This window comes from Pteronotus mesoamericanus, unplaced genomic scaffold, assembly GCF_021234165.1.
Source record: "Pteronotus mesoamericanus isolate MK-2021 breed Mesoamerican mustached bat unplaced genomic scaffold, CSHL_Meso_final contig_20, whole genome shotgun sequence".
Taxonomy (NCBI): domain Eukaryota; kingdom Metazoa; phylum Chordata; class Mammalia; order Chiroptera; family Mormoopidae; genus Pteronotus; species Pteronotus mesoamericanus.
This window is the reverse complement of record NW_026555085.1, coordinates 26,063,050-26,088,254: the sequence shown is the minus strand read 5'-3', so window position 1 is coordinate 26,088,254 and position 25,205 is coordinate 26,063,050. Positions and strand designations below refer to the sequence as shown.

At 35.3% G+C, this 25,205-nt stretch overlaps 1 protein-coding gene across 1 annotated transcript in view; it reads left to right on the top strand.

Moving 5' to 3' along the window:
- Positions 1–25,205, top strand: part of KHDRBS2 (KH RNA binding domain containing, signal transduction associated 2) — a 542,738-nt gene that overhangs the window by 255,505 nt on the left and 262,028 nt on the right. Inside the window, exon 4 of the mRNA XM_054569540.1 lies at positions 9,485–9,631. Within this exon, the coding sequence (XP_054425515.1) occupies positions 9,485–9,631 (147 nt within the window). The remainder of the gene's footprint in view (positions 1–9,484; positions 9,632–25,205) is intronic.

Below are 25,205 nucleotides of genomic sequence, written 5' to 3'. Positions count from 1 at the left end.
TGAAATGGTGAAGTCATCTGCCCAGGTTTTCACAGTACTAGTCGGGGAACTGGGATCTTAACTCTGGCATCACAAATGGAACCTAGGCTATTAGCTACCATCATACGTGGCCTTTCAATGTTAGGGGGTCCATGTGACATACTGTAGACTATAAATTAATAATTAATTTTAAACGTAAAATTCAAGAAAGTACACATGATGATAATTTTTTCTTATCTTTCTAAAATGTGTGAGCTCTTTGGCTTAGAGTAATTTTAAATGTACATTCTCTTAAAGTTATACATTAAAATTAACTTAATAATAAGTAAACCAGCATTAAATTGATTCACTCTTGGTTACATCTCATTGAAGCAACACTTAATTTGAAACTTTTGTAATTAAAGTTTTTCAAGTGTTTACTGTTCATAAGAAACATCTGTTATTATAAGAGTATGGCTTTGGAGTCAGACAGGCCAAATTTTAGTCTCTTACTTCCTGAATCACTGCAACCAAGTTACTTAGCTCCTATGAAAGAAAACCTTTAATTTTTTCTACGTATTTATAGTGTACAAGACATTGTACTTGTGATTTACATATAGTCTTATTTCATCCTTGTGTAAGAAATCTAGAGTTTCCTTATTTTTTAGATTAAGAACCTAAAGGATGGAAGTGGAAGAGGATATAAGGGGGATAAATGTAATGGAAAAAATACAAAATAAACTATTTTTAAGAAAGAAAGGAAAATAAGAAAATCTCAAAAAAATTAATAACTTTTAAAAATACTATAGATAATACATATCAATGCTGTTAATTTAAGATCTCTCTGACTTCAAAATCTTTTTTTTTTTTCACTTTTCACTATCCTCTGCTTCTACCAATGCCCACCTAGGGATTCAATGAAGATTAAATGATATAATGTGTATTAAAATACACAGTAGCAGCCTCATCATAGATGCTCAAAGATTAACATGCATAGTTACCATTTTGAATTTTGATTTTTCGTAGTAATATATCTTAAAAGACACTATTTGGATAATAGCATTTCTAATACAAAAGTTCTAATTTGCAGGATGAGGATGCCTTTGAAGAAAAGTCACATGGTAGATCATAAAATTTTAAAGCTATGAGAAACTTTAGACATCATACTGTTGTCTGTTATTTTTAATTTGGCAATCTTGTGGAACAGTACCCTCTTCTCTTACATTTTATGCATAAACAGGCCAAAGTTGAGCTGATGTGTTTGATGGGATGGGGAAGAATCCTCATCTTGCTCTAATGTAGTTCATAAAGCACCTTTCTGTAACCCTCTTGGCTCCATAGGTCACCATTTGAAAGTTACCTCTCTAGTAACCTTCCCTGCTTTGCATGCAAGTAAGCTAAGGGCCACAAGAGTGAAGTATTTGCTAAAGTTTGCATTTAGTAGTAGGGCCATGGCTAGAAGAGCCATTACATTTGGCACCTTCCACGTCCTGGTCCAAGGCACCTTCCTGGACCCATGGCTACATGAGTGTCTATAGGAAAACAGTGGTGGCATTTGTTTATAGGAGTTTTGAAATATTTGTTCCTATACATAGAGTAATAAAAAATATTTCAGTCTCTAAAATGGTAGCAGTTGTTGATAAAAATATTACTACAAAGTTTTCAATTATTGAAATCTTTTCTCTGGACTCTAAAGTTTGCTAAAGTTGATTCCTGGATGGAAAGAGTAAGCACTATATTTATACAGCTATTGCTTCTCTTGAAATTGGAGTACCCTAAAAACAACTAATGCATCTACCAATCCCATTGTCCAATAGGTCACAAGCCATGGGAGGGACTAGATAGAAGGGACCATTGTTTAAAAGGCTGCTTATTCTAAAGTGTTTATAAGCAGCACCAAAATACTGTTTTGGGCTAGTAGCTCCTGTTGTTTTGTTTACACAGACTATGTGTGTGGTTATAACCACAGAACAAATACTTGATGTAGTGCAAACTACAATTGCATAATTACTTTAGTATGAAATAAATTATCACTGAATATGCATATATGATATCTATACATTATTATCTATTTAACAGAAGAATATTGAAAGTAATAATAATTTGGAGACATATTTCTAAAATAAAAAGAAAATCACATTAGTAAATATAATTTATTTTATTCCAAGGTCTGAGGATAATAAATGTTTGTTCATTTAAAGAAAACCTTAGCATGACAAAAGAGTAAAGGCATGACTGGATATAGAAGAAAATGCAGCATAATTTTCACCTTTAAGTAATTCATTCACCAAGAAATAATTGAGTATCTTTCCAGTGTACTATCAGATATACTTGTATATGCACAATAACTTGGGAGGTGGGAAAATGATTAAACGGACATGTATAAAGATAAATCACAAGTTATAATGATGCTATAACTGATCTAGGAACAAAGTATTGGGAAAAATGAAGGAGTTAATTTAACTACAGAAGCGATTTATGAAACAGTAAAATCTCTCTACATATTTTTGGTCTGGAAGTTTTTTGAAATCTAAAAAAAAGTTAAAATGAGAATTATAAATATATAACAAAATACAATAACAAATACAACAAGAAATAATAAGTTAGGGAACTAATGCCACTGATTCCTAGTTTATAAAATTTAGGTGATGGGAGCTCAAACTGTCATATTATCTCAAACATTAGCTTACATATTTTATGAGGGAATTAACATTAATCTGATGAGTCAGTCAGTGGATGGAGTAAAGACTACTTCTCTTATAATTAGATATTTAAGGAAAGACAACATAACAGGTATATGACATCACATCTTATGTGTACATCTAGATGAATACATAAGTGTTTAAAAAATGATGAGTGAGATATCACCTCAGTTACTCAGGTGTTCTCTCTGCTGGTGGCATTGGTAATAGGATTCCTTTCTGGAGACTCTGGAAGCACAAAATCTGAAATAGCACAAAGGAGGAATATGTGGTCTATGTCTTATTATAAACAACTTACAATATATCCTTTTAAAAAAATGCCCAAAATAGATGACTATTCTTAATTTGTCAAACTGGGAACATTTGCTTTCACTAGGATCCTGCTGTAAAGAGTACTTTGTGTGAGTATGTGTGTGTGTGATTCCATACTAGGACTTATAAGGATGGAAATATCAATTAACTGGTGTCCCCTTTATTTCATTGATCTCCATAATGAGCTGGAGGTCTGAGCTTGGGAATTAGCACTCAATAACTAAATTACTCAGTTTAATAAAGGTGAAAATAATTCTAAATTCCCTAATTTAGAGGAGAGAATAATACAAAAACCAGAGATAGAGGAAAAAAAATTAAAGTTGTGTAATGAAGCAGGGAAGGGCTCAGAACAAAAGAATAAGGATTCTTTGAGTTGTCTATAATGAGATTATCAGTGTGACCTCTTTACTTTGTGCCCCTCTGATATTTTAAATGAAGTCTGTGTCACCCATAGTGATTTTTAAAAGTGAATATTTAGGGTATTTTAAGACACTTTGAATTTTATATTATTGTACAATTGGCATTTGGGAAATCCGGGGACCAAATGGCTGGACACAGTAGCAGAACACAAGAGGAAGTCTGGATCCCATTTCCTCTTTGAGGAATTTGTCTTGAATCATCTGAACTAAGGTGAAGTACCCAGCTGCCAGCTGACTTGAGTCCCTATCCCAAAATAGAATCAGGGTGTGAAGGATGGTCCTCACCATCCGGACTCTGCTGTTGGACAAACTGTACAAGGAAATAGAGAAGACCCTTCTTGGATTGTTTTAGGAATACAACATGAATATGCATGAGAAACTGTGCGGGTTAATCTGAACTCGACCTTGAAAACTTTGGACAAATGCCTTGTTTGGAACTGATGGTTGCAAACAGAGTTAGGGATAAAGAATGTGATGTGCAATCAGTAGCATTTTTAGGTAAGCCCTTCATGAAGGAGATGAGTGAGAACCGTGAAAATGGTGGTTTCCGCAGCACCAATGGCACACAGCTCCTAAACCAGAACCTCGTACAAGAGGGGAAGGGCTAATCGTGGGAGCTGTGAGCTACTGCCTGGTACCCTGGAGACCAGAGGGCTACATGGGCCTGGATACCAGGAAATTGCTGAGAGACCATTGGTCAAAGTCTTCCAGAAACTCAGATACCCATGGGGAAATCTAGTGTATAAAAAGTACTTGCACTATAGTGATTAACAACTTGACCTTTGGACATGAGATTATCACCTAGATTGTAATCCAACTTGATGATGCATATTCTGTGTGACTCTGGATAAGATTCTCTCTCTGTGCCACAATATCCTCCCTGGTAAAATGAAGGGAATAACATTATTTCAGAGAAAGTATAGTTATTCAGATAAAATTACTTAATCCATGGAAAGCACTTTGTGTACCTTTGACCTAAAAAGTAATATCAAAATTATGACTTCTTTTTCATCACTATTGTTACTGTAAAAAGAGACTTGAAGAAAATACACTGAAAATACTAAAAGTGTATTTTGAACTGGGTGCCTATTGAATTTTTAAAAATATATTTGTTCTTTTGGGTATTTTTCAGGTTTTCTTCAATAAACATGTTATTTTGAATTAAAAGGGAAATTTTCTCATTGTAAAATTATATCCAAGTCAGAAACATTCTTTTGCAGAAAATAAAATACAAATGATAATTCCGATGAGAATATTTCCTTAAAAATTCTTTTAACAATTAAATGTATGAACACAGTTTAATTAGGTTCTATTTAATGCCATGTTATTCTCTATAAAATAACTAATAAGAAGTGATATGTTTTACTTATATTTTACCTGAAGGTATAACATGTGGGTACAGTGTAAAACTAGATTTGATATTTTTAATGACTGTTTAGAATCTTCTATGTTTAGCAACTAATAATTTTACTTAAAATAATTAGTTTGTGGTAAAAGACAAATACCATATGATCTCACCTATAAATGGAACCTAAATCAACAAAACAAACAAGAAAAATATAACCAGCAACACTGAAAGAAAAAACAAATCGACAGTAACCAGAGAGGAGGGAGGTGGCGGGTAACAGGGAAAAGAAGGGAAAGGGTCAAGTCAAGGAACATGTGTAAAGGACCCATGGACAAAGCCAAAGTGGGGAAGGAGTGAGGGTGGGAGGTCGGGGTGGGTGGGGCAGGGGAAAGTGGTGGCGGGAAAATGGAGACAAATGTATTTGAACAATAAAAAAATAAAATCCAAGTTTAAAAAAGAAAACTGAAAAAATAATAATTAGCTTCTGATTTCTTTGTAATAGCTAAACATTTTCTGAAGATCAGTGATTAAATAACCTAAATGGAAAAAATGTACCTTTTTCATGGAAGATTAAATAATATCAACTGAGTGCACACTCTTTTAAATAGAATTTTGAATCCTGCCAAGTAAGTAGATTTACCTTTGAGTGTGTGTACGTTAACGTTCTTTTGATTTTTTCCCTGTGCCCTTTTTTTGTGCCTTTATTAGATGGAGATTCAATTTTCTATAAACTTTGGAAGTATACATCTCAATTTACACCCACGATTTTTCTAGCATTTCTAATTTTCTTATTTTTTTTTTACCTCTTCTTGCTATTGTGTTCCCTGTTCTATCTAGTGTAACCTCCCAGGGTACTATCATCTTTGTGACAAAACATGCAAAAGGTAATTGTACAGAAACATGAAAACACTACTGCCCATTCATAATCAACTTACTAGATAATGTGTTTGTTGCAAAAATAAATATTTTTTCCAAAATATATTTGGAATATTATTTAAGAAATACCCCAAGAGGTTGTACTAAATTACTATCAGTACACTTAATGGTTTCCCAGCACTTTTGTTGGTCAGGATGACTGTGATATCTGCCTATATTCAAATAAAGCTTAGACCTTTATGTTTGAAACATAACTGGGGGGAGGGGTGTGTATAGTATTTTTTTAAATAAAATTTGAACATTCTGGCAGACACTGGTTAGCTGTTTCCCAGAATTAGATTTAATACTGAAGTGTCATTTTAACTAGTTCTGACTAAGGGCTTGAATGGCAGACAGCTCGTTGTCACCTGACACCCATTCTCACTTTTTTTCTATCAACCAAAGCCCTTACATTTTAGACAGTCTATTGGCTACTGCATCCGAGGCCACATTCAGGCCTCTGTTGCATCCAGGCTGTTACCGAACAAATGGATCCATGGGGGGTGGGTGTTCCCAAATACTATTACTGAAACAACGACCCCCACCTTTTCTGGGGTCCCTCGGTTGTAGGTCCTTTGCCCTCTGCACTTGGAATTGTGGCTCTGAGTGGCAGAGTTTGGTGAAAAGGAAGGGAACTATTTATTCAAAAGTTATACAGGTTTGATTAATGGCTAAATGTCACCTTTAAATCTCAAAATCCCTTTAAAACATCCGCCAACACACATAGTCCTACCTTCCCCCCTTTGCCCAGTCAGGCCAGTCAGGCCAGTCAGGGGCACTGTCCTTCAGAAGAAAAAGAACAGAAGCCCAGGGCTTGGCTAAGCAGGCCTCTCGCGGGTCTCAGCACCATCCACTGCGTCACCGCGATCTCCGGTTCTTATTCCAAAACCATGTGGCACCTTCTCAGGGCCCACTAGAAAGAGTCCTTTCTCCCCTTTCCTCCCTCTTGGTCTTCCCATTGTTCCCCAGAGTGTGTGTCCCTGTGTCTCTCCCACAGGCCCTGTCTCTCGTCCTTCCTCTCCCAGTCACATTCTGTATTACCAGTTTTTCTTATCTTCCTGGTTAGCCTTGTTGAGATGTAAAATAATCCTCTTTGCATATGAGGAAGGAAGCTATCCTGTTATTGACATGCGAAGTGACTCAATGGCCCTGCTCCAGGTCTCCCATCCCCCATGGCGGCCGGTCGTGGGGTGGAGAGAATATATTTTTCTTGGACACACCAATTTCTGGGCCCCATTACAAATACGCTTTGGGGGGTCCTGGCTGCGCCCCGTTACAAGGCCACCATGTGACTGCAGTCTTTCCAAAGATGTGAGCAGAAATGATGTATGAAACCTCTGGCAATGTCCTTGCTAAGAAGCTTTTTACTGTCTACATTATCTTTTCCATGGAGTGGAATTCAGAAGTGTTGATGGACAGCCTCCTCCATCAGCTTATATAAGGACAGTATCCTAGGGGGTCGCTTGAGTTAAGAGGAACCAGATTCCCTGGAGAAGTGCAGAGAAGAACCACCTGCTCCTTGAGCTACCTACAGCTTAGACTTTTACTGGAGTGAGAAATAACCCTCCTACTTGTTGGAACTACATTTATTTTGCTCTCTGTTGAAATAGTCAAACATTATTTCAGAACACTACTTGAGAATGTAAGGAAATAATATTGATTATTACAATAACTTGCATAGCATTTTAATATACAAAATACACTTCAATTTTCTCAAAACTCACAAAATACTGTGAGATAAGTAATATTATATTAATTTCACAGATGAAAAAACTAACACTTGCGAAATTTTGTTCTGTCAAAAGCCACCCCAAAGAGTGAGTTCAACTATAACAACACATTTGAAAATATAACGTCTAGTTTTGAAAATAACCAGTCGTGGCTCACGACAGGTTCTGCTGTGTTGACCTTCTCCTTTGAAGACTTTTCCTGTGCTGTCACCTACTTCACTGAACCCTGGCTGGAGTCTTAACTAACAGTTGGCCTCTAGGAAGTTGCTTAATTTTTAAGGACCTCAGTTTTCTAACCTGTTTATATAAAGGATTACAGGAAGGGGGAGATGCAAATGTGTTTTAAAAGAGCAAACTGCACTATTTGTGAATCTCAGCCAATTGGCTCAACTGCAGACATTAGATACATCAAATCAGGCTCATTTTATTTGAGAAACTTTAAAATCAGCATTGCAAGTCCTATTTGATCGACACACCTCATAGTACACAGGCCTTGTAAAATTTGGCTAGCAAGTAACTCTCAATAACCAGCTGGAAATCAGTTTAGGAGGGATTGAAATGGGATCTATATGAGGAACCTCTGGTGTAACTACCCCAGCACTTTGTGTAAATGACGCCGATGCCGGCGTGCACGTGGCGGTGGGGGCGGTGGAGGGGGGGGCAGCGGACATCCCAGCAGAACCAACAGAAGAAAGAAATGGGCCCTGCACCCCAGGGTGCATATTTCATTATTTGAGTGCTGCTTCTCATCCCCAAACTGAGTCTGGGAAACAGGAAAACCTCTTTTAAATAAAAACTCCTAGTTACAGATAGAGGGTATGCTCAGAGGAATGGAGAGTGGATTTTCAGGTTAAAAGGTGTCACTATTCAGAGGTTTAAATCGGTGAGGAATGTGCAAGGAAGCAGGCTCTTCCAATCTCCATCATGAATCCTCCATGTGTTGAAATGATGACTATTTCTAATCAGATAAACACATTAACAGGGGCCATACAGTTAACTCATGCAAATCAATAGCAAATTAGCTTTTGATTATCTAGCTTAGGTGTTCTCGGGTCATTTCTACTATTTAATTTCCTTATAAAACTAAAAATTTCTTTATCTTTTAAAATGTAGTGAAACAACTGCTAGTTAATTGAGAGAGGATCAAAAAAAGGCAAAACACGATTAATATTACTTAAGTGTTTAACCAAATTTTGCTTCCTTGAATTTCTTAAAATAATACAAATTTGGTTGCAAAATGGGCTGGGGTTGAATCCCAATTTTGCTGAAGCTAGGGAGCCTTTCCAACTGAATTTCCTAATCTGAAATCTGTGAATAATGTGCAGCATTATTATGATATTAGAGATAGTATGTGTAAAATAGGTAGTACACATTAACAAAGCATATAAATCATATACTAATTTGCTCTGCACCTGTACTGAATTAGTCTTCACTAATCACCTGGGTACGGAACTATGAAAAATCTGATCCAGTATTAGTTATCTAGGATGTGTAGCTTATGCATAGTCAATGCCAACCTAATGCTTAACCACCATCTCTTTAATAAACTTCTAGTGACCAAAAGTGAGGCAATAAGTGATAGAGAAGATGTGGGTGTGACGCTCAGTGATAATCTGGGCCAGTGAGAACTTGGGAGACACACCTCAGTTTTGCATATTTTAAAGGCAAACAAACAACCTTTCACCACTTCTCAAAAGGTTGTTAGAAAGTTGTGGTTTTCTTAAAGAATGGTGATAATCTTTGGTTCATTCTCTGAAAAATATTGCTTGTCAGACGCAGAAACAGACCTTTTCTTCCAGAATGTAGTGGTGCACACTGAAGAGTTAATGATATTTCTGTTACTTCTTTTCAGGGATTTAACATTTTCATTTAGCTGATTAAAATCTGTTGTAGATGATAATTATGCCAGGTTTTTTTTTTATCATTCACTCAAAAATGATTTTAAAATCTTTAAATGGCTTGTACCAGATTTTTATTTCTCAAAGGGTTTCTACTTATGGAAAATTTGCTTAAATTATACCCTTTTGTCATAGTCTCAGTAAATGTTAAATCAATGCAAAATGAGTAGATTTGTATTTCTAAAAATAACTTCTTTCATAGGAAGAAGAACTAAGGAAGAGTGGGGAAGCCAAATATGCCCACTTGAGTGATGAACTTCATGTATTAATTGAAGTGTTTGCTCCACCTGGGGAAGCTTATTCACGTATGAGTCATGCGCTGGAAGAGATTAAAAAATTCCTGGTTCCCGTAAGTGTTTTTATTTTTTACAAAGAAGTTTCTCAGCAGTTTTTATTTTAAAAATGTGCCTTTGATCTTCACTGACTTTTCAGAAGGAAACTCATATTGCAAACTAATTATTCAGAGTTCATATAAACATAAAATAATATATAATGAAAAAAAAACAGCACAGGACATGGCACATTGACATGTAAAGATGTTTTGACAGCAGTATTTTTAATTGCATTTATTGGAGTGATATTCGTTCCCCAAACCATAAGGTTTCAAGTGCACAACTCAGTAAAGCATCATCTGAACACTGCGTCGTGCTCCCATGGTCGCAAGCAGCCTCTCTCTGTCCCCATTTTCCATGCTTTGCCCACCTTCACCTGCTTCCTTCCCACCTCTCCCTTTATATAACACCACACTGTTGCCTGTGTCTATGGGTTATGCATACAAGTTCTTTGACTATTCCCTTCCCCTTCTTTCATCCAGTCTCTTCCTCCCCCTTCCCCTCTGACAGCTGCCAGTCTGTTACATGTATCGATGCCTCTGTTTTTATTTTGTTTGTCAGTTTATTTTGTTCATTAGAGTCTTCATTTAAGTGAGATCATATGGTATTTATCTTTCTCTGACTGGCTTATTTCACTTAGCCTAATAATCTGCAGGTCCATCCATGCTGTCACAAAAGGAAAGATTACCTTTTTCCTATACTGGAGAGTAGTATTCCATTGTGTAAATGTACCACAACTTTTTATCCATTCATCTGTCTTGGATGTTATAAATTATGATGACAATGAACATAGAGGTGCATGTTCTTTTGAATTAGTGTTCCAGGTTTCTTTAGATATACTTCCAGAAGCGTGATCACTGGGTCAGAAGGCAGTCCAATTTTTAATTTTTTTGAGGAAACTCCATACTGCTTTCCACAGTGACTGCACCAGTCTGCATTCTCCCCAGTATGCATGCGGGTTCCCTTTATTCCACATCCTCGCCAGCACTTGTTTGTTGATTTATTAATGATAGACATTCTGACAGGTATGAGGTGGTATCTCATTTACTTTGCATTTCTCTGATGATTAGGGATGTTGAACATTTTTTCATATGTCTATTGCCCATTAGTGTGTCATCTTTGAAGAAGTGTCTATTCAGGTCCTTTGCCCATTTTTAAATGAGATTGTTTGTCTTCTTGGTGATAAATTGTGTAAGTTCAGAAATTAACCCTTTATCAGATTAATCGTTGGCAAATATGTTCTCCCATTTAGTGAGTTCCCTTTTCATTTTGCTGATGGTTTCTTTTGCTGTGCATAAGCTTTTTAGTTTGATGTAGTCCCATGTTTCTTTTTTCTTTTATTTTTCCTGGCCGGAGGAAATAGAATGGCAAAAATATTGCTATGAGAAATATCTGAAATTTTACTGCCTCTGTTTTATTCTAGGATTTTTACGGTTTTAACACTAATGTTTAAGTCTTTAATCCATTTTGAGTTTATTCTTGGGTATATTGTAAGTTGGTGGTCTAGTTTAATTTTTTTGCGTGTATCTGCCCAATTTTCCCAACACTATATATTTATCTTTTTTCTAATACCATTTATCCATCTATCCCCTCCTCACCTCCACCCACCCCTTCCCTCCAGTCACCAACTGTTGTGAGTGTCCATGAGCTCTTTCCCTTTTTATCTGTGTTTCTTCGTCTCTCTACACCCGAACCACCCCCGGAGCTGTCAGCCTGCTCTCTATATGGGTCTGTATCTATTTTGCTTGTTACTTCAGTTTGTTCTTTGAGTTCCACATATGAGGGAAATCATGTGGTACTTTTATTGAAGAGATGACAGCAGTATTTATCTTCAGCACATTACATGCCATGTAACGATATCTAACCATAAAGAATAAGACAACACGTAAGCACAAATACATAATTGAAGTTGTATACTTTTCTTTTGCATCTTAATAACTTGGTAATTGATGTGCACTTTTGGCAATTTTTAATTAATAAGGCATTTGCAGGTGTAGTGGGAACAAAAGATTAGATATCTGTAACAAGACTGATATTATTTAACAATATAAAATGTATTTTTATCTCATAACATATAAAGTGCTGCCTCATTATAAAACATAATGTAAAATTATCAGTATTAATAGAACCAGACATTTATTGCCATGAAGCAAAAATAGGAAAATTGCACTATATGAGGGCAACCAAGAATGCTTGGTTAGTAAGGCAGCAAATTCAGGATTGCATATTGAATAGAATTCTCTACTGATTTTCTAAAAATTGAGGAAGATTGAATGAATGAAGCTTTTCTAAAGGTTGACAATTTAGTATTCCAGGAAGAGGTCATTCAGATAGAAATCTTGGCATCAGGCTTAGTGCTGAGAATAAGATAATCAGAAGAGACTGCTGAGTGGGGTTTTCTGGAATACCTGGGCAGAAGTCTTTTGGGGAGAGAGAGAGAGAGACAGAGAGAGAGAGAGAAAGAAGAGAGTAGCTAAAATTAATCTGTGAAGTAAAGAACAGCAGATTTCTAAACTAATCAATAAACTCAGAGGAAATGGTGGATAAGATTCATATTGACAATGATTTTGAGAATGGGAAAAGAGAAGGAAACAAATATCAAAGTCTAACCACATAAATATTTACATATATAGCCAGTTTAAAAATTTCTCTCAAGACAAGGTTATGGAATAATGCCATACCATTCAGATTATTCCCTAACTTTAAATGCACACCAAATTTCTGTACAAATTATTGTCTGGTGCTTATCTGAACACCTATGTAAATAGATCCTATCTTTCTTAAAATGAGGATGCTATGTATGTTCTCTCTACCTCTTTCCTCTGAATGAAACACCTAATGCTATTGGGTAAGCAGTTTTACTGTGTTTACCGCAGACCAAACTTCTGGTGATATTGAAAGTATAGAAAAATATTAAGACTGCCCACATTACTAACTCATTTCATGACTGTAGACAATTTATTTAAATTCCCAGAGCTTTAGCTTTTCATCTTTAAAAAATAGGTAATCGACTGACTTCTATCACATTTATTGTGAATATTAAATGAGTTAATGCATATGAAAGAGTATAGAAAATAAAAAAGCACCACGTAAATGAATGCTTTTAATCTATTTTATTTTTATAGTAGGTAGTCTTAGAATGACTTTTTGGGGTGAAATATGTAAGATGAAATACTATTTTATTGCTGCATATATATTGGACATAGGCTATAGGCTGGGTTAACCCTATTTTATTATAAATATTACTAATATATCTTACTCTTAGACCTCATGATGCTTGTGATCATCTCATTTATAGCTTCTCCACTGAAATATATACCCTATAAGGCAGGGCTAGCAGTGCCTTTCTTGGATTCCCATCATTTAGAATCATGCCTGACACAATACTTATATTTGTGTGGTAGTTTGTCTGATGGAATAGCTGACAAATAAGCGCCAGGGGTGATGAGGAGGAGTAGAATAGCTCTCTGGGCCAGGCTTGCAGGATAGTAACCCACATTCAAGGTGCTCTGTATATACATACAGATGCAGATGAAGACTGAAAACCATACCTTGAACAGTTAGATCTGTTCCTGTCTGTCTCTGCCTGTCCAGGGATTTTATCTCTGCCTGTCCAACTGCCCACTTAATGTGTTCCAGACATGCTGGCTTCTGATCACCTAATACTTTAGGCTCACTCTTCAGGGAGGGCCTTTGAAGATTCTCCTCCAAAATATTGACACAGTTCTCCCCTTTTCATTTAGGTCTTGCCTTAGCTTTTAGCATTGCAGGAAATTCTTCCCTGACCACAGAGTCTGAAATAGCCTCCCAGCATTTGTACAATTCTATTACATTTCACAATATCACTGGCTGCTTGATTTAACATTCCATTCATTGTCTTATTATGTCCTAGCCCTCTCCACTTATTTCCTCATAGCTTGTATTACCATCAGATTATATAATCTATATGTAAATATACATTTTTTTCTTTTTTTTTAAATTTGAGGTTTTTTTAAAATTTTATTTTAATTTATTTTTTCAAATACATTTGTCTCTGCCAACCCCCCACCACTTTCCCTTGCCCCCTCCCTCCTTCCCTCCCTCAGCTCTTCCCCTTTGGTTTTGTCCATGAGTCCTTGCTGTATGTTCCTTGACTTTCTCCTTTCACTGAAAGTAACACTGAAAGGAAAAGAAATCAACAGAGACAAGAAGGAAGGAGGGAGGGGGGGCGGGGACAAGGAAGGGAAGGGGAAAGTCAAGGAACATAAATATACATTTTTATCTTATTTGTTAATAGTTGGTCTTCCCACTAAAATATTAATGTCACAAGGGCAGGAACTATTGTCTAGTTTCACTGCTTTATTCCCCACTTTGAACTATGCCAGATACATTGGAAGCACTTAATAAATATTTTTATGAGTGAATAAATGATTGAATAGTTTTAAAAAATAAATAATGATTTTGATATCTCTCCATGTTGTATGAGCAAATTTCACAGTCATTGAATGTCCTCCTACTGGATCAGTTTTCCCCATTTACCTTTCCTGCCTCAGCAGCAAGCAAAGGGCAGCATCCATCTCCTTTATCCATCACAACTGCAAGGGGAAAATGAACTGCCCATTCTTTATTTATTATATGAAATGATTTGATGATCCAGGTTTCTTTGGATATTTGATAACAAAGTCCACAGAAATGCTAGCATATCAAGACATTAACATTTACAAGCACCATTGATGAAGAATTATAGCCAGGAAGAGGCAAGCTAGACAACATAAAAAGCCAATGTAGAAGAGGGCTCTGGAGTTCCACCGATATCCAGTTCCTCTACGAAATAGAGTGCTTTTCATGGTTGGAATTTTTCCTTCCTATATGTTACCAAGTATCTATACAGTTTGCCCACTGTCCAGGGGTTGTAATCGTCTAAGATTGCTGACTTTAGAACACCCAACTGTTCATAAAATCTCTGAATGCAGCAAGATGTTGGAAAACAAGACAGTTTCAGTACTTCAAATGAATTGTTATATTATTGTTCAGGGAAAATTTCTGCTTGCTGATTTCCATTGAGTCACTACAGTTTATCAAAACAAGTAGTGTGGCAGGTCAATAAAACATCAATAAATTGAACCTTGCTAATTGTAAATCTTGAGTGCTGGGAGCAGATGCTATATTAAAGTTTTCCTTATAATTGCTAATTTGCCTTACAGATTACACGTGTTAAATAAATTATTTGACAATGACAAAAGGGAAGTAAAATCTTAAACTAATGTATGTTTTAATAATGCTAATGTCCTTATCTTCCCTTTATAATCTGTAAGGGGTAAACAAGTTCATTATTATATTTTGTAACACTCCTTTCTTTTATATTTAGACACTAGGACTGCCACCTATGGTTGTGCAGGTTGTACCTTGCACAGTGCTAGGCGCAACATTTATATTATAGTTTGTGAATGGGACTCCTGGTTTCCCTAAAAACAACTCCCCTTTTTCCAGTCCTAGTCAACAGATGAACTTAATATAATCACACCGTATTTAATTTTCCTAAATTGGCTGACTCTCACCTTCAATTAAATTGAATTAGTAAGTTTTACTAATGCTTAATAATTAATTCATGATTGAAACATAATACATTGTATTCTCTTAATTAGAGCTTATGAAGCATTCAGCAAAATTCTGCTCATTGAATGTAAGTTTATAGATCCTTTCATCAAAAAGATGAAAGGAGGGGGTCCATACAAACAGGAAATTAGATTTAGGTCACAGATAACAAATAGATTACTTTGTTACCTTTTGAAGAGTCAGTTTTTGACAGAATTAACATCACAATACTCATTTTACCAAGACCTGTCATGGCCTCAAATCTTTACAAGTATGGTAAGCTACAGAACATTAAAATATTATGAGCTAACAGAACTTGAAAAATATTTGTCATGCTTGGATTAAGGCTCTAATGATCATCACTGGAGGTCTGTATCATTTAAAGAAAAGGTGCACTCGCGCGCGTGTGTGTGTGTATATATATGTATATACGCAGACATATATATATGTATGTATATGCCTCTGAATCTCTTTACATTTATAAATTTATATATATATATATATATACATATATATATATATAAAATCTTCAGAGGGACATTCAAAACTCCCCATGTTTAGTTTCTTCTAAATGCCAGAATGAAAAACATTGTTTGAAGCATTTTTGTGTCTTTTATAATAACACCTAATATGGTATGAATACATATGCATTGTACATATAATACATATTATATAATATATACTATACAGGTATGCATAATATACGTATTATAGATGTATTATATGTAATTTATATAGGTTTATATTATACATAAAACTTTATACCTATGTAAGTTTATATCTGTGTTTGTGGTGTGTGTATCTTTTCATTAGTCTCAGTTTCACATATAATAAGACTGTAAGTAAATTCCACACAGAATAAAAAAGCATCATCCCTGGTTTTTTATTTCTTTCCTCCATTTACTTGGATGTACATCTTGGTGAGAGTCATGATTCTTGAAATGGAGACATTAGGACATATTATAACATTTTGAGTTGAGATATTGAAACCTACACATAAAACCTACCGAGTGTGACTATTAAGGAAAAGTAGGGCCCTTTATTTCTTTATGGTAAAAGCAAATAGAGGACATTCTTACCATCTCTTCTTCAAAGACAGTAATCCTGGCTCTGAAATGGGAAAATGACACTGATTGCTAATAGAAATCACACATGAAAGTAAGTAGATATAGGAAATTTGAAAAGAAAAGCAGAGTATTTTCAGTCTAGGAGATGGAAGGAGAGACATAGACTTTCATGCACTAAAAAGTTTTTTGTAAAGTTTTGGAAGATTATAAATCCAGGACTGTATCTCTGAAATATATACTATAATTTAATAAGAAGTGAATATTTGGTCAGAGTCTTTACACAGGTAAATCTGTAGCAGAAACAGTATATTAAATAAAAACCTACCAGCAAGCAAAAGCAACATTGGTAAATAGTAAGACCCACAAGGTGGGGAATGGGAGATTCTGGCAGGTGTTCAGCATGTACAGCAACCACATTCTACAGGTGAGAGAATGATCAGTAACAGAGTAATAAATAAATAAATAAATAAATAAATAAATAAATAAAGTTCAATGCAAAGAGGGAAACAAGGTCTATAACCCGGATTTTATTCCTTTATTGTTGTGGTTGTTGTTCAATAATTGTCAAGATTTTCCCTGGATTGCTATTGTTAAAACCAATTAATTCCCTTTTCTTTTCCTATAATTAACCATATTTTAGTAGTGTGGTAGCTAATGGCACTAAGCACAAACCACATGTATTTATGTAATTATTACTTACTCTGAAATGTCTCCTGTATTGCTATAGCACTATGATCATATTGTGATTGCATTTGGAGGAATTTATAATTACCTTATATTGAGTATTTCTTCTTATCTGACAAGTTGTAATTGACAATGTAAGCCCCTAAATTAGACAAAAAATTATTACTGTTTCTTAGACTAGAACTAATAATAATTATTATATAACTAATTGTATGATAATGTAATTTATTACCATTGTTATTGAAACCACTTTATTTTCTTTATCTTTTTTAAAAAATCTTTTCCTTTATTATTGAATTCATTGGGGTGGCATTAATTAATAAAATTATGTAGGTTACAGGTAAACAATTCTATAATTCATCACGCATATTATTGTATTGTGTGTTCATCACTCCAAGTCAAGTCTACTAACATCACCATTTATCCCCTTTTATTCTCTTTTACCTCCCTCTCCCCTTCGTCTTCTGATAATCACCACAGTGCTGACTGTGTCTTTGAGGTGAGTTGGTTTTTTTTTGTTCTTTGGTTGTTTTTTTTTTTTTTTTTTTTTTTGCTTACTGCATTCCCCTTTTTCACCCAGCCCCCAGTCCTCCCTTGGACAGCTGTAGTCTGTTCTCTGTATCTACCAGTCTGTTTCTCTTTTGTTTGGTAGTTTATTTTCAACATTAGGATCCACACATAAGTGAAATCATATGGTACTTACTCTTCTCTGACTGGCTTAATGCATTTAGCATAATTTTCTCTAGGTTCATCCATGCTATTGCAAAATCTAAGAATTTCTTCTTTTTCACTGCTGAGTAATATTCCGTTGTGTAAATGTACCACACCTTTTTTATCCAATCATTTATCGATAGGCATTTGAGCTATTTCCAGATATTGGCTATTGTTAATAATGCTGCAATGAACATAGGGGTGCAGATATTCTTTCTGATTGTTTTTTCAGGATTCTTAGAATATATTCCCAGATATGGATTAACTGGGTTATTTTTAACTTATTGAGTTAACTCGATACTGCTTTACAAAGTGGCCATACCAGTCTGCATTCCCACCAATAGTACACTAGGTTTCCTTTTCCTCTGCATACAACAAAGTCTGTCCACAAAGTATTCAGCCACATAGTGTGAAAAATAGACATTTATTGAAGAAGATAAAAGATACAGGAAACATTGTACATAGGAAAAAAACACTTCCATCCCCTTTAAAGTAGGTGCCTTGGGACCTCACACAGTTATCCCAGTCGACATCAGCTGCCCCGCCTTATTTTCCTGACTTTCATCAATGGTCTGAAATCTCTTCCCTTTCAAGAGTGACATTAGTTTGGGGAAAAGCCAGAAGTCACAGGGCACCAAATCTTGACTGTAGAGGGGGCTGAGTTACCTGGGTGATTTAATGTTTGGCCAACAAACTTTGTATGAGACGTGATACATGAGAGGGTATGTTGTGATGATGAAGCTGCCAGTCACCAGGTGCCCATGGCTATGGCTTTCTGAATCACCCAAATAGTTTCCACAGAGGAATATCAAGCTTAACGTAAAATTTTATGCAGATTTGTTGTTCTACTCATTCAGTCATTTTGAATGTGATGGCCTCACAGTACACGTGCTAACTCAACAGCACGTACTGCCCCCACTGACTAGTACAGTGAAGTCATCATTGTTCACACATGAACAACCAGTCCACTCTCTTTGGCTGCCACGTTACATCGATGCCGTGCAAACCATTCTTGCTATGTTGACAATGGTTGGATTTTTTACGGATAGACCTCATACTTGCCAACACTTGTTTGTTGATTTATTGATGATAGCCATTCTGACAAGTATGAGGTAATATCTGGTTTTAGTTTACATAAATAAAGTCACTATCTGCTCCAATAGTTAGTGACTTTGAGCATCTGTCTACTAATACCTATTTTTTCAAACTGTTCCAAAAAATTCAAGAGGAGGGAAGACTCCCAAGCTCATTTTATGAGGCCAGCATTATTCTAATTCCAAAACCAGATAAAGACGTTACAAAGAAAATTATAGGCCAATGTCCCTGATAACCATAAATGCTAAAATCCTCAACAAAATATTAACAAAGCAAATATAGCAATACATCAAAAAGATCACACACCATGATAAAGTAGGATTTATTTTGGGGATGCAAGGTTAGTACAATATCTGCGAATCAATAAACGTGATTCACCACATCATCAAAATGAAAGATAAAACCACATGATCATATCAGTAGATGCAGAAAAAAACATTTGATAAAACCCAGCACCCATTTGTGATAAAATCTCTCAGTAAATAGGGAATCGAGGGAACACACCTCAATGTTCTGAATTCTCCAAGACCACTTTTCATGAGCTCTTACTTCTTTTTAGATGCCAGCATCATTCTCCTGTTTATCAGCACCTTTATTTCATTGTGATGAGTTACTTCTTCCCCATTAGCTAACATTATAATTTTTTTAAAAAAACTGCTTTTGCAATCCCATATGTAGTTATTAGCATGAAGACTTAGCAGCGTTCTTAAAAAGTTATCTATGTTGTTAAAGATCTGTAGTTACTAAGGATACAGGTTTGATCTTCAAGGCATGAATCTCACCTCTTAATTATAGAATTTTAGTATAGGCAATACTTAGAAGATTAAATAGAAATTTTATGTAATACTCAACCCATTTACTAAATGCTAATCCTGCACTTTTATGTAATGAACGTGCCCACACTGACCTGCAAATTCTTTAGTAGATGGAATAAACTACAAAAGACTCATGATTATTGAAGAATCTAGTATGAAAAGGAATCGAAACAGAAAAGTAGCTTGATAATCAGAATTATTACAGTGTATAATTTATAACTGAGTAAATAATTTAACTAAAATAAGTGGTAGTAATTAATGCAAGGTGAAAACCTTGTTTAAATTCAACTCAATAAATATTTCTAAGCATCAGATATATGCCAGTTATGGTTCTTGGACTTTGTGTTTCATCAGCCACTGTCCTTTTAGAATTTAAGAGCCAGATAAATATTATGGAGAAATATTCAACACTGAATTGGAATGGGAGCCCAGATTGGATAATAAGGACAATACAGACAACAGTGATGATAGACAGGCAATACTGTTCAAAACAAAAGTGTTATTTTCTAGATTCGGGAAAATCAGCTGCTGATGAAGACCACCACCATAAGGACAAGGGTAAATAAATCAATAAGACAGGGAGTGAAAATGAGAGAGGGGGATGGTGGGGGAGAGTTTTAATTAGTTTCTTGAGGGTGTTTGATGACCCACAAAGAATCTATTTTATATTGAATTCATTTTAATGCAACAAGAAAAACAGAATAGCATATTTTAAAACACTGTTTTTGCAAAATTAAGTATTTCTGAAATGAGTCTTCTACTTCTGTTCTAGCAATTAGTTCTTACTTTTTTAAACAGCTTATTTTGCAGTAACCTAAGATACAGTGTGAGCTTACGTTGAATTGCCCTTTGTGATTCACTTATCTCATTTTACATCTCTGAAGTTTATTTTAGCAAGCTACTGTGGACAACGTATTGATTCCTCCAGACAATATTCAAACTAGATATCCAGAGTACCTGGATATCCCTGTTCCTCAAAAAAATATATTTCCTACCTGATCCCTGATCCTTGTTTTTGTCCCTTTCTCTCTGTTCCACCCGGCCTGTCTACATAGTATATATAAGCATGCATACACACCAGTTCTTTAAAATACAAGTAGAAGTGGCTCACTGGGTGGTCTGTACTAAATAGGGCACACACAGGAATTAGTATTGATTTTTCTGTAACTGTCATTCTTTCATTTTTATTTATTACCAACAGCTTGAGCAAATTTCAGAGCTTCCCCCTCATTCTCCTGTAAGAAGAGTCTTAATTCACACAATTCAGGTTTTAAGTCCAGTTATTTCCAATATATGATTTTAATTTTAAATTCATTTCAATTCAGTGCTCCACACCTCCCCAAATGTATGGCTTAGGGACTAGCAGGAAGTAAGGAAACATAGTCTGCTCACTTATTTCCACCTACGTTCTTTACCATCAGGCTTCTAATGCTTCTGAAGCTCTGTGAATGGTCTTTTCAGGTGGGGTAGGAAGTGATAGGAAATTAAAGAAAGCTGGGCTGTAAAACTGGTCCTGGAAAAATCAGGTTAGTTGGTTGGTTTGAGTCTTATTTCAAGTATTTTCCTCTGATGGAATATATGAATGCTAACTAGCAGAGTCATGGCCAGTCCTCAAATAACTTGTTTTCTTCCTCTCAGCTGAGTGATCTCTGGGGGGAACTCAGGGCTCTCACATTACAGTCCGTTTTGGTAGAATAGCAGTCCCTTGATGCTATTCTACCATCTTCCTGTATCCAGTGTTGCAGGTGAGCTTTATCCCAGGTATCAAACTTATTCTTCCTCTGCCGGAGCTTGTAACATTATTTTACCTGTCCCTAGAATCCAAGAGTTTTACCGGGATTTGCTCAGGTTTGGCTCTTTCCTCATCAGCCCAGCCCAGGAATCAGTGAGCTCTTTCAGTTGGATAGCATTAGGTCTTAATTTCAAGAAAATGCTCTCTTCATTATGTGTATATTTTCTTTTCTCTATATTTTTCCTTTTTCTCATTCTGTAATTCCTATTACTTACAGCAATTCTTTTAGATCTTTTTTCCAGTTGCCTTTTTCTAAGATTTTCATCTCCTTAGCATTTTCTGTATGTGCTCCAAAGACACCGCCTACAAGGTCTTCTAGTCACTGTTCAGGATTCCGTGGTGATGACGTTTTCCTCCCTTTTCCCTGACTTGTTTAGATCAAAATCATGTCTATATTGTGCTTATTTTTTGTTCTTCGGAAAGTACTTAGGTATTTCTTCTGTTTTCCTGTTCAAGTTTATTTTTCCCCAGCAGTGTTATTTCCCTGGGCAGGTTTTCTGACTGCTCTTGCTCTCTCTGGAGACTCTTTTTTAACCTTTTGTTTTGTTTTGTTTTATCTCAATTTAGTTCTGTGTTTTAGGTACCTTTAGTAACACCAGTTCTCTAAAGTGTTAGAAGGCAAAACAATCTTCCCCACATGGACCAAGAATGCAGAACTAGGCAGACCACCAAAAAGTGGGTGAGAACCTGAAAACTGCCTTCCTGTTCTTTAATCTCCTTTTATGCCTTGAGGGCTCACTCCTTCCGGTCCTTTTTAGCCTCTTGCTGGCCAGGGAAAACAGGCATACTCAAGTGGGTCTATGGCAACTGTCCACTTGAAAGAAGTATCGATTTTTGCAAGCCAAGCTCTTTCCCAAATATCCACTCTACCATTGCCATTCTGGGGTTGTCCAGCCCTGGGTGCCATGTACTCACTCAGCCTTCAGGCAATAAAGGCCGGTAACTGTCAGTTCTCTTACCTGGGATTTTTTAGAGAACTCAAGGCCTGACAGGCACTTATGTTTCTATCCCAGCCTTTATTTTACTCAAAATATGCTGGTATGTTGGAGTTGGTAAAAAAGGGAAAAGAGCTTCATTTAACCCACTGTTTTCACATAATTACTAAGGTCCTCCACAGTTAGTTTAATGAGTTGTCATTATATTTAGCATGTGAAAGAAAGCATCCAAAGTAACTTTATAGGCACCAGAGGTTTTAACTTTGAACACTATATCATGTGGCGCTTCTAAGATGAATATTTTGTTTTCTAATAAATCAGAAATTACAGATTTAAAATACAATAATAAAATATTCCACAAGAGAAAAAGCATAGTATTCCACGAACATCTACCTCTACAAAAACTAGAGGCACAGTTGTTTCCATATGTTTTATACAGATGTTGTCAGGTTAATATGTATAAATCCTAATGAATCCTTTCCCAAGAGGTAGAAATATTATGATAAACCTATTTGGGGATTCAGAGCATACACATAAATGATAAATATATCAATAATAATTCCTGTTTGCCATTAATAGCCAATTCTGAGGGTAATATTCATTACAGTATGTTTTTCAATAGAAAAATTAAAATGCTAATGGCTTATTTCTGCTGTCTTTGTATATCTTTTACCTGTAGATTGTTCTTTAGGGAGAGAAAAGGGACATTTGTTTAGAATTTATGACCTGCTAGATAGTTTGGTGGGTGGCTTATAGACATTACCTTTTGTTATCCTCACAAGTCTGAGAAGGGCGTATAATGCTTATTATACGGATGAGGAGTTTGAGGCTGAGCAAGATTGTGTGGCAACATAAGTAGCATAAGCAGCCTGGCATAGCAAAGCCTACCTGACTTCATCTGAAAGCCCATAGTTTTCTCACAATAGCATATTCTTTTCCACATTAGATAATAAAAGAAGAATAGAACATCTATTTTATCCAGTTAGGCATCTATATTTAATTTAAATGCCATTGATAAGTGCTGCAAACTAGATTTGAATAAGACATAGAAAATATCACCTTTGCCTATTTCCATTTGATATTTACCATGGAATGGGTTTCTAATTCTGTGTAGAGGTAAATATGATAAATATTACCAGATGATAATAATTTGTTGTTGAAAGAACGCTAAAATTACATCAGGATTTTTTTTTTATCTTCAGATCTTGATGTTAGGCAGACCTATCTTTTAGTAATGATATCTTTCCCTATTTTGTTTGTACTTTCCTTAATTTTTCATATGAAATAACAAAAACAAGAGAAGAGGGTGTAAAAGCTATTATAATTTAATAAATTGTCTGATGTTTGAGACTATACTCTAACATGAAGAGTATAAAAATAAAAGATTTTAATTAGTTTATGGGAAATAAAGTATATCTGTTTTTTGTTGTGGTTTCTAACATTAATTAAGAAGAATGGGTATTTAGATTCCTACAAAAATGAATAAATAAAATTATAAGCTTATCGAAAATGTGTTTGAAAGAGATTGAAAATAGGCAGTCATTTTAACTATTAAGCTTCACTTTATTTGTGCTAACAGAAAACTTCTCCAAATGACCCAATCAAGTAACATAAATTGTTGAATTACTTATATATGGTAGTAATAGAACCATTTTTTTATTTATCAGTTACCAGAACTATGACACTATAAGTATATATAGAAAATAATTACTTCTGGTAATTCTATTTATATAATTAGTCAATTGTTAGTGATATTAAATAAATGTTGAAACTGGTTCTTTTTCAGTGTAAACTTTTTTTAAATTTAATGATATTTTTATTGTATTTTATTTTAATTACCATTTAGTCCCTTTTTACTCCCTCCCTCCTTGCAGTCACCACACTGTTGTCCATGTCCATGAGTCCTTTTTCCTTTTTGCTCAATCCCTCCACCCCCTACCTTGCCCACCCCCACCCCCTATTTTGCTTGTTAGTTCAGTTTGTTCATTAGTTTCCACATACGATTCTTGAAAACCTACTTATTTTTTAGATTTCTGCTATTTCTCAGATGCCTGTTGTTTCTTCACTTTCTTCATTTTCTCTATTCTGAAGTTTAGAAGTATAGGACTTGGCTGCTATAATATGGAAATTTTAGTCACTCTTTTATAAGATGAAACAGAATCTTAGAATTTTAAGAAACTGTATTTTTAAAAGATTTTATTTATTTACTTATTTTTAGAGAGAAGAAGGAGCGAGAGAAACACCAATGTGTGGTTGCCTCTTGTGGTCCCCAAACTGGGGACCTGGCCTGCAACCCAGGCATGTGGCCCTGACTGGGAATCAAACTGGCAGCCCTTTGATTCACAGGCTGGCACTCTATCCACTGAGCAACACCAGCCAGGGCAAAACTCTATATTGTTTTAACCATATCTCTCATGTAGGAGTCTACATTCTCCAAGTAGTATTTGTCTTTGTGTAGGTCAAAGTAAATTCTGAGCACATAGCTTCTTACAATAATTTCATCTACCCGTATTGGTTTTGCCTGTACTTTGTCACAGGAAACATTTTCTATGTTAAAGCATTTATTTCCATACCCATATAATTCATATATTATAAATTCATATAATTGTAGAGCTGGAAGAAATGTTTAAGCTCAGAGCAATTAATAGGTTTCCAAGGCAATTTAAATATTAATGGTTAAGAAGAAAGTACTTGAAAATACTTTTTTCTTTTTTTTTCTTTTTTGCCCAATTCCCTAAAGACTTTTCAGAACCATGGAGTTTCAAAGAAAGTGGTCCTTAACTTTACAATAAGGATCTTAAAGGCCAGTATGGTTACCTGAACAGCCCAAGGTCAGGCAGCAAAAGAGGGGCTCCCCACTGTGAGGTAAATTTTCAAAATATGGAGGCCCAGCTGCTATAAGATCTCTCACAGTCTAT